We start from the raw sequence: 13755 nt of genomic DNA on the forward strand, positions 1-13755 counted from the left end.
GGAAGTGAGTTAGTGTTTTGTCGAACAGGTCTGAATATAAAATCTAGACAGTCAAATACAATAATCGGAACAGCTAGGCTGTACGTCAGTTTGTGTTGCAATTACCAGGATTGTGATTGAAATTGGGAGCAGACCAGCACTCTACCCGAGTTAATTAAAACGCCCCCCTGATTGGACGGGTAGATAATCCCGGCGGGCCTCGTGCTCCTACTAACTCGCGAGTAGGATTGAGAGCGAGTCACAATCTGCCCAAGGCGAGGGAGGGCAACAAGACGAGCGCGAGGAACCAACGGGGGGACACGAGCGCTCCAGTCTCAGCGAACACAATTAGAGAAGTGTTGTTGAACGTGGGCTATGCGCGCAAGGGGGGAGCGCTGTGTACAGAGGAGGTGAATACATGTAGAGAGGCTCAGATTCAGATTCACAGCCTCCTTCTTGAAGAGTCACTGCGTTGAAAAGAGGAAAGGAGTGAGGGCAAAGAGGAACTCTTGCAGAGAACTACGTGAGTACAGCCTACATTCTTCAAAAACAAAACAAAAAAGTAAATAAAAGAAAGGGGCGAGTAGAGTTTGCCAGGGCGAAATTGTTTGTGGAAGAGAAAATGAATGTCGGAGACGAGAACCTGCTGAAGTCCATCAGCAGCGACACGCTCCTCGACCTGACGCAGCGCTACGGCCAGTCAGCCTTCGGGTTTGGCGCTGGCCATGGTGCTGGAAGTCCCGGCCGGTACCCCCTCACACCGGCGGCCGACTTCCTCTCCGGGCAGACTGCGAAGTCGAACGAGAGCGGCGGGGAGCAAACGAGCGACGACGAGGACGGCTTTGACACACTGGAGTCCCGGAAGAGGGGTTCGGCGTTTGTGGACGACAAGCCTGGGGGGCCCTTGGCCAAGAAGCCTAAGGAGCAGCGGTCCCTGCGGCTCAGCATCAACGCCCGGGAGAGGAGGAGGATGCACGACCTGAACGATGCTCTGGACGGCCTGCGCTCCGTTATCCCCTACGCCCACAGCCCCTCGGTGAGAAAACTCTCCAAAATAGCCACTCTCCTCCTGGCCAAGAACTATATCCTCATGCAGGCTCAGGCTTTGGAGGAGATGAGGCGGCTGGTGGCGTATCTGAACCAGGGACAGACCATAACTTCACCAATCCCCACCGCCCTGGCGCCCTTTGGACAGGCTGCCGTCTACCCTTTCTCGGGTTCTGCACTCGCAACCTGTGCCGAAAAGTGCACTACTTATTCCGGGACACCGTCGAGTCTCTTCAAACATTGTAACGACAAGCCTTGATTTGGTCTAATTCTCCTACCTGAACTTTTACCTACTGCATCTATGTCGGTCTCTCTCTCCCACTCTAGTTATTTTAAAACATTCTCTGTGGAAAAAAATATTTTTAATGCGTAATTTTAAGCTATGTTTAAATAACTACTGCAATGTTTCATCCAAACGCAACATAGAAAATAAACTGTTTAGGCCTCCTTGCGGCAGTATTAGTTTTGGAAACAAGTAAAGTCAAAAACATTGTGTAACCACTGTCAGTTTCTCGCTCACTTTTTTCAAGAGACACTTAAGGCCATGTCCAATTTCTGAGTTTGATATTTGCTGAGTAAATTTTAGAAAGGTTTAGAATGTTATCATGTCTTATTTGTAAACTATGCAACATTCAACAACAACACGTTAACTTGAAATGCCAAGAAATGCGATCTAATCTCGATTTATAGATGCAGCAATTATGAAAGGATTTCCCCTGACTGTACTGATGCTATGTGGGAAAAATCAAATGTGATGTTGGCTGATATATTTTTGAAAGGTGTATCGACAAGTTTTTTTTTTTGTTTTTTTTTTTTTGTTCTTGCACACCTCACATGATTGTATTGTACAACTGTGGAAAAATACTTGCTCCAAGTCCGGCTATTATAATGGTTACATAACTGCAGCCTATACACTGAAGAAGCATTTTGGTTGTGTTGCAACATGAATTTCATATATTGTTTATATGTCTTTATAATTAAAACACATATCTATGCTTGGACCTGGTTTGTATCATTTCAACAACCACGCAGCTTTATATTCACAGTACTCTCACATGAAGTCCACATATTATACCATGCAAAAAGGAGCAACTAAAACGACAACTCTAATTGATGACAATTTATATAATTTCTGAAAAATTCTAATACTTTAAAAATATAGGCCTAATTTCAAATTTCTTTCTGTTCATGATTGTGTTATATGTTTTATGAGCTAATTTATGACCCAGTGAAAAGAAACTATAAGTGTTTCATTTCATTTGACACATAACGAAAAAAAATGTTATGGAAAAACATAACTTAAAAAATACTAACCTGAACAGTAAACTACAACTCCCCTTTGGCTAACTGCAAAATCGAAAGTATGTGGATGCATGATTTAAAAGATGGGAATCGCTTCTTATGACCCTGGTTAAAGGATTTCCAAATCACTTAACCTCCAAAACCCACAGAGGCTTCCCAAAATGACCGTGTAACTTTCTGAGTACCCTGGTCTCTGTCCTTGCATGAGAAGCCTTTGACATGAAGAGATAGGTTGAAACGAGCGCAGTGGGGCTTGTGGGGCCCGTTTGGCACGCAGTGGGGTCGGTGGCGCTGAAGGGAAGGGCGCAAGAGCCGCCCCGGGCACCCAGGACCTGTCTCTGGGTATTTGGGTGATTGCAGGCTTCGTTGGCGGACTCTTCTTCCCTGGACAGCTATTAACACGATTCCAGCTCCTGTCTCCCTCCTCGAATTAATGCAATGAACATTACAGGGCCAATTTGTTTTGCAGGTTAGGGAGTCGCCAGTGCAGATCTTGAGAACCAAAAACTCGTGGTTTCATTTTTCTGTTGGTGTCGGATGATGGACAGGATTTTTTCTGATGTCAAGCATGGACTTCTTTCTGCATTCTTGAGTAAAACAAATGATCTCTTTTGTCTGTTGCTGCTACTGTAGGCGTTTCTTCTTTCAGCTGTCAGTGCAGTTCAGTAAAGGCAGTTATAATATATTCTTAATTGTTCCACCAGATGTGTCTCTGGCATTGGCCTTGACACTCCTTGGTCTTTATCCTGACCAGGGTCTATCTTGGTCTGGTCAGGTGGGCTTGAAACACTGACATTGAAGTATTGTATGGATCTTTATGTTTGCATTTTGATAGATAAACCATGTATTTGACCTCAGTTTTCCTCTGAGAAAATTAATAGACGATTTTTCTTTGAAAGCAGTAGATCCTTATGTGTAGTCTGAAATCTGACACTGGGTTGTTATGCAACTGCATTTGGAAGCTATTTTTCAACATTACTTATACAATTGAATCAGATTATGCCTCTCTATATATACACACTTAGGATGTTTTTCCAATATGTCAGTCAACTTTATTTATTTACATAGCCATTTAGTTATTTATTTAAAATTTTTAGACAGTCTACAAAATTTTGGGTACTGATTGATAAGCATGCAGGCTACTCTAGTATATGAATCATTTTAAGCTTCATAAATGAAAGTAAGTCATTAATTCCAGTCCCACGGGTTCTTCTGCCACAAACACATCTTCTGCTTGATTGCTGTGGCCTTTGTGTGCTTGTTTTACATAACGTGAGCTATGATTTAAAATACACCAGATCAGACTACATAAGCCAGTCTATATTTATGCCAGTCAGTGAGTGACAAACTGTTCAACCCCAGTCTTTCTCTTACAGTTTAACTTTATGCCACAACAGCGGGCCACCCATGGCATCTTAAATTGGCCCTCTGATGACACATGACTTGTCGGAAGCCCCACAAGACAGTCGGGGCAGCAGGGATGAGATGTGACAAATGCTACTGATGATGTGAGGACTTGGGCCCTGCGTTCCATCAGTCTCCACGTAGCCTAATTGCCACAGATGAGATAGTTGCCTTTTTGCACGGATGGATGGGTGGCCACTTTCCCTATAGGCCTACAGTGTCGAGCTGATGAAATATATGTTTTATTGTTTCGGCTTATTATCTTAATGGTTTTTAGTTGGCATGGTGGCAATACGTCATTTGACATGCGGGCTGCATCTGTACCATGCATTAAGACAGATTTGTTGGTAGACTATTTTTTCTCCAAATGGTTCTATTTTCACAAGTGTCCAACAAGCAGTGGTTGATTTCTGTACTAAAATCAGCAGACATTACCTTTATCTTTCACTATAATAAGGATAATTTTGCTCATGCTTGTACTTTTTGGCTTTGATGAAAACACACCGTAAGTTGTTAAATTACTAAAATGATAATATTAAAGCAGTGGTATGGCAGTAAGATGGTGTTAACACTTCACATGTTAGTGCTGTTGCAAGAAAATTGAAATAATATTTTTGTTATTGTGTGTATTGAATGCTAACTGTTCAGGTATTTGGATACATATTAATTCACGTTTGATGGCAAATAGACACATTGCAGAGCTGATGTTCATTGCTATCCTGGTATGATAATTTTACTCCATACCCAGCTGTGAACTTTGATTAATACATAAACCTGTGTCAATTACACCACAGGCATCCCAGTGCAAGAACACATTAATATAACTCAGTAGTGCGTATCATAAATTACACTGGTCATAAAATCAGTATACTAAGCAAAAATATAAAATAATATGTAGAACGATAAACATATAGAAAGTTTGTGTTCACTGTTTCACTGCTAAAATAAGAATTTTACTCCTACAAACAATACCATGCCTCTTCCTCCCAGCATCACAGCAATCTGCAATCTTTGCATGTCCCTTAGCCCTTAAACATTGCAGAAATTGTGTCATAAGCCCAGATGTAAAACATGTTTATTGATCCATTTGGGCAATGTTGCAAGAATCCAAATACAGTAAAATGGTTAAAATTGTGATTTAATAAAATATAGCTATTTCAACCAAAAAATTGTCAATAGAATTTTTCCTTTTCTATTGCATTCCTGTACAATATGGCGTTACTTAAATGCAGTTACTTAAAAGGCAAAAAGAAAAATGAAATCATTCCACACACCGCATGTACACTCTACAGTTGCTTTACAACTCAGACCGTTGTGAAGTAATATTTTGTTAATTCAAGCCTCAACCACATTTGTAAAAGCTGTATAAAATTTTTCAAATGCAGTAAAATCACAGAGAGCAACTATCAATAGAGCAAAAAGTGAATAAAGTACAAATGTCTTCTTATAGTTACCAATTGCCTCGTGCCTATTGTGAACTGTGTCTTTATTCAGACAAACACATAGCACCACAGTTTGTGCTCTACCACTCACAATGCAGCCCAGTACAGAGCAGGAGTACAGACAGACTGTGTGATGTCTGTAAACATTTGTGTTTGCTATCAGTGGGATGGAAAGAGAGTGATTTCATTAGCATGGCTAGGAGCTTTGAGGTATGTTTGTGTGCTTTTCTCCAACCCGATGGTATAGTACTAAAACCATATGCCCTTAAGTGTGTACCCCTGCCTAATGCTTCTGACAGCGCTGTTTTCTTTAATTAAGTTCTCTCTATGTGCAAGCCCATGTGTCTGATGCACATTGTAGCACTCTATCTCACACACACAGAGCACCAGAATACAGCCTTATACACACATACAAGAGAGGCCTTGAAGGAAAATGAACATACATCAACTCTGATTATGCTTGCAGTCGGGGTGGAGGGGGTTTGATAAAACATTAGACAGCTTTTTTTTCTTTTTTTTTTTTTTTTACATTTGCCCACAGAGGCAAGATTGTGCTCTTGGATGCTAAGCAACACCGAAGACTTGGTTGTTTGGGCAGGTTCATGAGGGGGGAAGGGGTGAGATAAACAATAGGGCTGGACAAGTGTGTGTGTGTGTGTGTGTGTGTGTGTGTGTGCGTGCTGGTGTATCTGGTCATATATGTAGGGTATATTTGTGCGGGGTGGATGGGATGGAATGGGTTGGTAGAGAGCGAGTGGAAGATGGAGGGAGAGGTGCTGATGCCTGGGTGTTTTTGCGCTGGCGGTTGCACTGGAAGGACCCCCACCCTGCCACCCACCCAGCCACCCCTTGCTTCTCAGTTCCTCTATGACATCACGGCCCCGTCGTCCCTCCCAGCCCCGCCTTGTCGGAAACGATGAGCGGGTGAGTCAGTTGGTTCCGAGGAGCCATGTGATTCGGGGCGACGTTGCTGCAAGTGCAGCGGGATGGGCCCCGGTCCTCTATTCGTTAATCAGACGTCTAAGGGGGTGGGGGAATGTCTGTTTGTATGCAAGTGTGTGTGTCTGTATGTGTGTGTGTCTGTGTTTTGTGCTCATATGGCCGCAAACCCTCAAAACATGGCAGTCAGGCAAAGCGTTTTGCCTATCGCCACAAGGCACCTGACACCACGCATGGTAGACCCAGACAGTGTAGTGGGGGCCAAATTGGGCCTGGTGGGAGGGAGCGGAGAAGGAGGAGGGATAGGGAGTACTGGATGACAACAGTATGAACCATTGTTGGAGATGATGTCCTATTCAGATCTGTTGGAGCTTATTGTCTCTCCGAGGTGCACTTCTCCTTGTGAGCTGAACCAGTTTGATGCGAGGCTTATGCAAAAGGCCGCTCTGTTGGCTTTAGACCTCCATGACTTCCCAAATCTCAAGTGTACCATTTTGTTCCTGGAGTCCCCCCCTGCCACTTTGCTGCAGCCTCTCTATTTTCTAATTTTTTTCCTCCTCCTCTCCTCTCCCGTGAACATGCCTCTGTGTTTCTCCTCCTTTCATGGTCCCTCCTCCCTTTTCTCTCACTGTGCCTGTCCCATCACTCTCCCTTTACTGCTCCCGCTTCCCTTTTAGCTTGCTGTCTTGACAGAGGATATGAGTTGACAAACGGGGGCATCCGTTACTTTAGCACAGCCTAATCTCTGTAATGGTCCCACAGACACAGGACTGGTGGTGAGTGCGCACACACACACACACACACACACACACACACACACACACACACACGCATATATACACACGCAAACACCCAAACACACACCTCAACTCACTGGACAAATATACATGCAAAGCCCGAGGGTCAACAATCATCTCTGCCTTCAGCCCTTTGTACATAAAGTGACCTCCTTTGCACACACACACACACACACACACTTCTCTCTCTCTTTCTCTCTCAGACACACATACACACACACACACACACACACACACACACGCACCCACGGCCCAGCACCACTCTCCCTGCTCAGTACCAGCTGAGGAGCACCATGGTTTTGTGGGGAGCAGGGGGAGCTCGTTATCGTCATTAATTAATGACAAAAGCGATGTAATTGGCCATCCATAATCCTCCATGCGGAGACAGTGTGACAGGCAGGGCTGAGACCATCCTCTACTGCAACTCATAAATACACACGGAGAAGATGAAGACACATTTCTTGCACTGTGTGTATGTGTATGTGTGTTTATGCGTGCGTGTATGATGTCTAATAACACATTTTTGTGGTAGCACTGAATTGTAATTATGTTGTAATAGCTGGTTATGACATGAAGGAAATGTAGCACACGTGAATAACAATTAAAAGTGTGCCAGTGTGTTCATTTACCGCTTATTTTTCTATTTGTCATTCACAGTGAAGTTTGTGGCTCCGGTGGGCCCCGACTGGTGCACCGGGCTGCAACATCCTGTAGCCTCTCTCTGAACGAAAGACAAGATTAATGGCACTTCCTGTCGCAGACTATCTTGCGCAAGCCTAATTAAAACCATTGGAACATGCGCGTGGCCAAGGATCAGTGGCTTTTAATGAGGAGCTTGTAGGCTGATTTGGGCCTCATTTTCTGCTTAATAAGGCTGGTTTAAAAAGTAATTTTGGAGGGATGTGACTCCTTTAAACCTGCTCATTATCAATGATAGCGCTTCACTTAAGTACTTCAGGAAACGCTGTGTTTAATTAATATTGTGTCGCGCACGTGGATTAGCTGACAGGCTGGAATGGTGGAGCGCAAGTGAGCGAGCAAGGAGGCTAAAATTGATGAAGAACTTTCAAGGGCACTGATTTCATTAAGCAGCTTCATTACAGCCCAAATAACTCTTCGTGTCATTTCAATGCTTCAGTCACTCCACACACACACACACACACACACACACACACTCATGCCCGCACGCATGCACACACACACACACACACACACACACACACACACACACACACACACACACACACACGCACACACACAATAATCCTTGTTGAATAGGGAGGGTGCAGCAAGGCTTTTCACATTTGAGGTGAAACCAAAACAATGACACTATTGCTTCAAGCAATCTTGATGACACGTATTCACTACCTGACAACAATTTGTGTATTCTTTCCATGTGTGCAGTGCTGACAATATCTGTCATGAAACATAAAATACTGCTTTGCCCCATCCGGCCATTTACTCTATTGTTTTTGCTATTTTCCTTCCCTTCTCATTTCTGAGCTTTTTTCCCCTCAGAGCTCATAAATAGAGCTTTGAAGGTCAAGCAGTTTAAATCAGGCTTGAGAGCATTGTGGCAACTTTCACTGGGCACCGCTGGCCCTCCCACAACATGGAGGTTACAAAGGCTCTTATGGCCTCTTCATCTCATTTTGATAATCTGCTTAGCCCCCTGACTCCACTGTTCAATATGTACGGGCCAGAAAAGAATCGGACTTGAGGGGCTTTGAGTGTCCCACGGCGCAGTCTCTGGGATTTTCTTCTCTCTAGGACCAATTACCACAGGCAAACAATCTAAGCACTTTGCTGTACGACACAAGGTTCCCTCCTACCACTATCACACTGTTACAAGCTCCCATCAGTCATTCAAGCACTTAGCCACATAGGAGGTGATTATGCCCATTGCATTCCCTTAATCTTATACTGTAAACAAAATGTATAAAATACTGTTATTTTGCTTATAATAAATTGTGCTGATGTATTTTTTTCAAAGCCCAAAACTCACTAATAAATGTCATGTCCTTAAAAGAGAGGGTCTAAGGCTTTACAAAAAAAAATATTATAAAGCCTTTATTCTATATAGTTTGAATAGCCCACTGTGTTTCAGCCATAGCCATAGAGGCTATTTCCTCAGAGAGTGCCAACAAAGGCAATGCAGCTTAGTAGAAGTCTTATTGTTTTATCTAATTTGTGTCCATTTTGTGCTTTTAAGTGCATTAGACTTATAGCACTAGTGACAACATTTTTTTTTGGTTTTATTTAGTGCACTTTATCCCATCTGTTATCCATCATACTCACTAACCAACTGAGGTTTTTTTTTTTTTTTTTCCCATTGTCTTTTCATGTACAACTTCCCACAGAACAGGAGTTTGTCTTCCTTTATTCTCTCATCAGGTCACACTACAAGTTTTTTCCTACATAATTTGTTAAAGCCTTCGTGGTGCAAGTGAAGAGACAAAGGAAGGGAAACAAATAGCTTATTGCTGGTTGAATGATTCACACCGGAGTCAGAGAAATGACGTGAAGAAATGAGAAATAAAGAGAGGGTGAAATGCAAAAGAGAGCAGAAGGGCCGGTTTTAGGGGAAGAGAAGTCGGGAGGAAGATATGCTCACTCTAATCTCGGCAGTGGGGACCTACTTACATTATTTTGGCTTGACTTGTTGATAGCATTCACACTGTACACCATCATATCAGGTATTATCAGAGTCTTTGAAGGATTAGCAAGAATAAGAGGGCTTTTATTCTGTTTTGTTTTGTTCTCTGGAAGGGATAATTCCTTTGAAATATTCTAACATTTTCATACTAATATGGAAATGGATTTGAGGGTTTTTTCAGACCGAGGTTTCTTGAGGATAAGGTGAAAGTGGAGTGGATGATGATAGTGATTGGGAGAGTGAGAGAGAGAGGAAAGCATAAGTGGACATGGACACTGTGGAAAGAGGGGGGATTTCAGCAACTATGTTATGCAACAATGTAAAAGGCATCTGTGCACCTCTCTCTTTCTCTCTCTTTCTCTCTCTCTCTCTCTCTCTCTCTCGCTCGCTCGCTCTCACCCTCACAGTAAGAGTGACTGCAAGGCTTTGATTTGTGTTGCCTCCTTTGGGCCAGTGGCCAAAGTAGCATTACCATATCATATGGGCTACATGAAGGAGTTAGCTTTAGGCTGCTAATGCTAATACCACAGCTCTAGATAAGCCACAGCTCTGCTACCTTGTTATTCCTTTTTCACCGAATGCAAATAAGAGGATAAAAATGCAGGATATGATCCCCGTAGATAGTTATTGTTTCCCAATTGTTTTGGTCTGAAGTCGAGCAGAAAAACACCTCTTGTTTGTCCCGAGGTATCCACCTGCTGTTTTTATTTTGAAGTATTAATAATAAGAAGATAATATGAATATCCTGAAAGAGACAAAATCATGTGTGTATGAGGGGCATATCAGACACTCAAACAAAAATCTACCTGATAAATTTTTTTTTTGCCATCAATTAACAAATCAATTAATGTATCTCAGTGTATAAATCATTCATCATCCATGCTGACCTATCCTCTCAGTGTTATCACACTGGTCCAGCAGACATCCCCAGGTCCTCTAGCTCGGCCCTTCAAGGTTAATCTGAGTGGAGGATGGACAGGAGACAGCTGCCCATCAGTCTCCTGCTACAGCGGGCCATTACAGCTCGGCCTGTGTTTGTGTGTTACATGTTTGTCATTTAGGAGTTTAATTAGACCACGCTGTTAATGGAGGAGATGACTTTGGAGGCAGGGATGAATGACACTCTGTCATCTCAGGCAGCGAGGCCGCAATATGTTTCGCTAAGAGTTTGAAATGGGAGGAGAGAGAGAGAGAGAGAGAGAGAGAGAGAGAGAGAGAGAGAGAGAGAGAGAGAGAGAGAGAGAGAGAGGGAGGAATAAGACAGAGGAATTCAGATAAAGCAGAGAGATAGAGTGAAGGGTGAAGGGAGGGTCATATTGGCATTATTTATGAATGGATGGCTGAGTGTGTATTTGTCCATGTCTCTATAAGTGTTTGTGTGGGTGTGGGTGTGTGGGTGTGTGTGTGTGTAAATGGAGCCCCATACTGTATCCTGGTTGGTCCAGGTCACCTGCCGTTCCCTCTGTTGTGTTAAGGATTATCCCAGGAAGTGAAGTGGAGCAACAATAATGTGAAGTGTGCCTCTTACTATAAGCCCGCCCAGAAGACACACATGCACACACACGCACACACATGCGCACACACAAACACACACACACACACACACACACACACACACACACACACACACACACAGAAAACCACCCACATTGGCTCTCATACATATAAATTGGCATATAAAGACAAAAGTGCAGAATTATTTGATACTGAATTATTATTATTATTTTTACATTAACCTTTCATTTTTATTATACCATCTCTGGAACATTTTGTGAAATTAAACATCCAAAATCCAGCAGCACTGTGTTATATACAATTATATTTCATGTTTCAGGTGTCTTTACAGGTGCCTCTGATCTACCATGCCACATGACGAAAACATGTTTTCACCAAAACCCACGACTCACACTCAAATTAATTTATTACTTTTCGAGGATGAAAATGCTAAATATCCCAGTGAGCCGATCCTCTAAATCATCATTGTTCCTCTATTTATAGTGCAAACAATAAAAACAGTGTTTTATGATCTACGCCAGGGAATTACACAGGATACATTTATATTATCTCCCGTTGAATGCACACACACACACACACATACACACACACACAGACTTCAGCTCTTCCTTATAAGGTGAACATGGGATTTCTGGTAATGTCCCGGCTTCATTTTCATTTTAATCATGGCAATGGGATCAGACAAGCTGGTCGGGCAGGCTTGGCCTGGCTCGGTTGATTGTTCTGATTGAGTTTCCTTTGTTTGGCAGATATGTAATACAGTCTGCTTAAGAGGATTTGATAAGAGGAAGGGGGTTATTGTGTGATTTAATCATGTTCGCTGAGTTGAACCTGTGCTAGTCCACTTCCTGGCAGGCAGACAGGGGGCTTGATGTCAGCACCAAGGGGACAGGTTTGTTCAAATTAAAGCCATACTGCTAGTGTGTGTGCTTACACTACAGAGGGCCTGACAGATTCTGGTGCAGAGGTCATGATGGGTCATGTTTGGACAATTCTGGAGGTAGTATCAAGTATATGACAAATATAATTCTTTTTTTATGAAAGCAGGGAGTATTTGAACATGTGTGTGACTGATTTTGGGAGGTGAGGGGGGGCTTGGGATTTTGTCATAGGAACATGCAAAGACTGGGATTTAAAATGGAATGGGGTGTGAGCCAAGGGTTTTAGGGTTTTAGGGTTTGCTTACCCAAATGCACAGGCTTACAGATTGAGGAGAAAGTATAGGGCTTTGCAAGGTTTGGATATCCGGGTGGGTGGTGTTGGTGGAGGGTGGCGGGATGGGTGGTGGGTGGTTGTGGGGGTTTAGCGGAGGACATGGAGGCCTACAGCTATTTTAATGTGAGACTGGCTGCAAGCAAAGATGGATTGGTTACAGTAACATTCCTAGACAGATAATAGACAGATTATGGATGAACAAATGATAAAGAGGATAAACTGTGTAATAAACAGTAACCAAAAGGATGTATCAACAATATGCACTGTTTCCACAGATTCGTCTTTTGCTGTTTTATGTGGTTTTGTTTATTTGCACTGTCTCAGCTGAAGTAAACCTTTTGCATTCAACGTGTTTTACCAAATTTTATTTGTTCATTCGGGCAAATATTTGGAAGCCATTTTTCCCTGCTGTTATTTAAAGGACCATGCCACTGATTTTACACGTTCATCATAATATTCACAAAATGTATATGCTTCAGGTTTCTGCTAATCTTTCCTCAAAGCAAGCAGTCATATTTTCGATCTCCAGTATCATTTTTCCTAACTTTTATTGGACTTTAAAGTGGATAAATGGACAGTGGAACCATTAAAGGTGCACTATGAAAAACTGAGGGTCAGTTGAAGTGTGGACTGTTGAGACTCAACTGACAAAACTAGAGTAAGCACATCATTTTTTTAGGAAGTCCGGCCAGCGGTGAGAATCCAACCATCAAATTCCATGCTTGTTCAGCATTTGTTGCCTGCTGAGTCTAAATAGTCAGTCTTCAATAGTGCACCTTGAATGATAAATAAAGTCTTCTCAAAATATCTGGAAGGGTTTCTGTGAGGCATAAAGGCAGAAAAACTGGTCTTGCTGTCTGCTGTTGGGTGGATTAACTGGGCTGAGGTGACCCAGGAGATGCGGGGTTGTATGCTTAACTCTCTCTTTTCCATTTTTACACTCTCCTCCTCACCAGCTGCAGTAACAATAAATGGCTATACCACAAAATAACCATCACACCCAAAGCAGATGGATCAGTCTACTTTCAGCATTGTGGTGACTCTGAACTCCAGATGAAATGAGAAAGTGAGACACACTAAGGGTTAAGCCCAGTATTAGCTTTCTACAGTTTTAGGGCTTCCCTCCATCAGCAGCAGTGTTATTTACACAAGTCCCAGTAGGGTGCCCGATTCTGGTTAAACACTTTAGCGGGTAACAGGTTGAATATTTTGACATTACAGTTTAATCCTGACCAACAGACAAAATGCCAGCTTCCCATTTCTGATGCTAGATCCCAAGAGGAAACACTAGAAATGTTTGTATATTGATATAGTTGGGTCAGTTACATGATTTTGAGACATTGCACCACAGGTCTGAATTTCCTGAATCTAAGCATTATATACTAATACATATTTTTAAACAGTATACGCGTTTACAATTACTTAATCCTCTTATGCCGCCTCTGCTGCTCTTAAAAAA

General features: G+C 42.6%; 1 protein-coding gene and 1 long non-coding RNA gene across 2 annotated transcripts; both read left to right on the forward strand.

Annotated features, from left to right (window-relative positions):
- Nucleotides 1–257: 257 nt before the first annotated feature.
- On the forward strand, nucleotides 258–4975 carry LOC115362751 (uncharacterized). The gene is made up of 3 exons (XR_003928512.1): nucleotides 258–567; nucleotides 2978–2979; nucleotides 4965–4975. It is a non-coding gene; the product is annotated as an uncharacterized LOC115362751 (long non-coding RNA).
- Nucleotides 567–2027, forward strand: bhlhe23 (basic helix-loop-helix family, member e23). Its single transcript, XM_030056817.1, has one exon. It carries the CDS (start codon nucleotides 602–604, stop codon nucleotides 1283–1285), a length of 684 nt encoding a protein of 227 aa, XP_029912677.1. The 5' UTR covers nucleotides 567–601; the 3' UTR covers nucleotides 1286–2027.
- Nucleotides 4976–13755: the final 8780 nt, after the last annotated feature.

This window comes from Myripristis murdjan, chromosome 7, assembly GCF_902150065.1.
Source record: "Myripristis murdjan chromosome 7, fMyrMur1.1, whole genome shotgun sequence".
Lineage (NCBI taxonomy): Eukaryota > Metazoa > Chordata > Actinopteri > Holocentriformes > Holocentridae > Myripristis > Myripristis murdjan.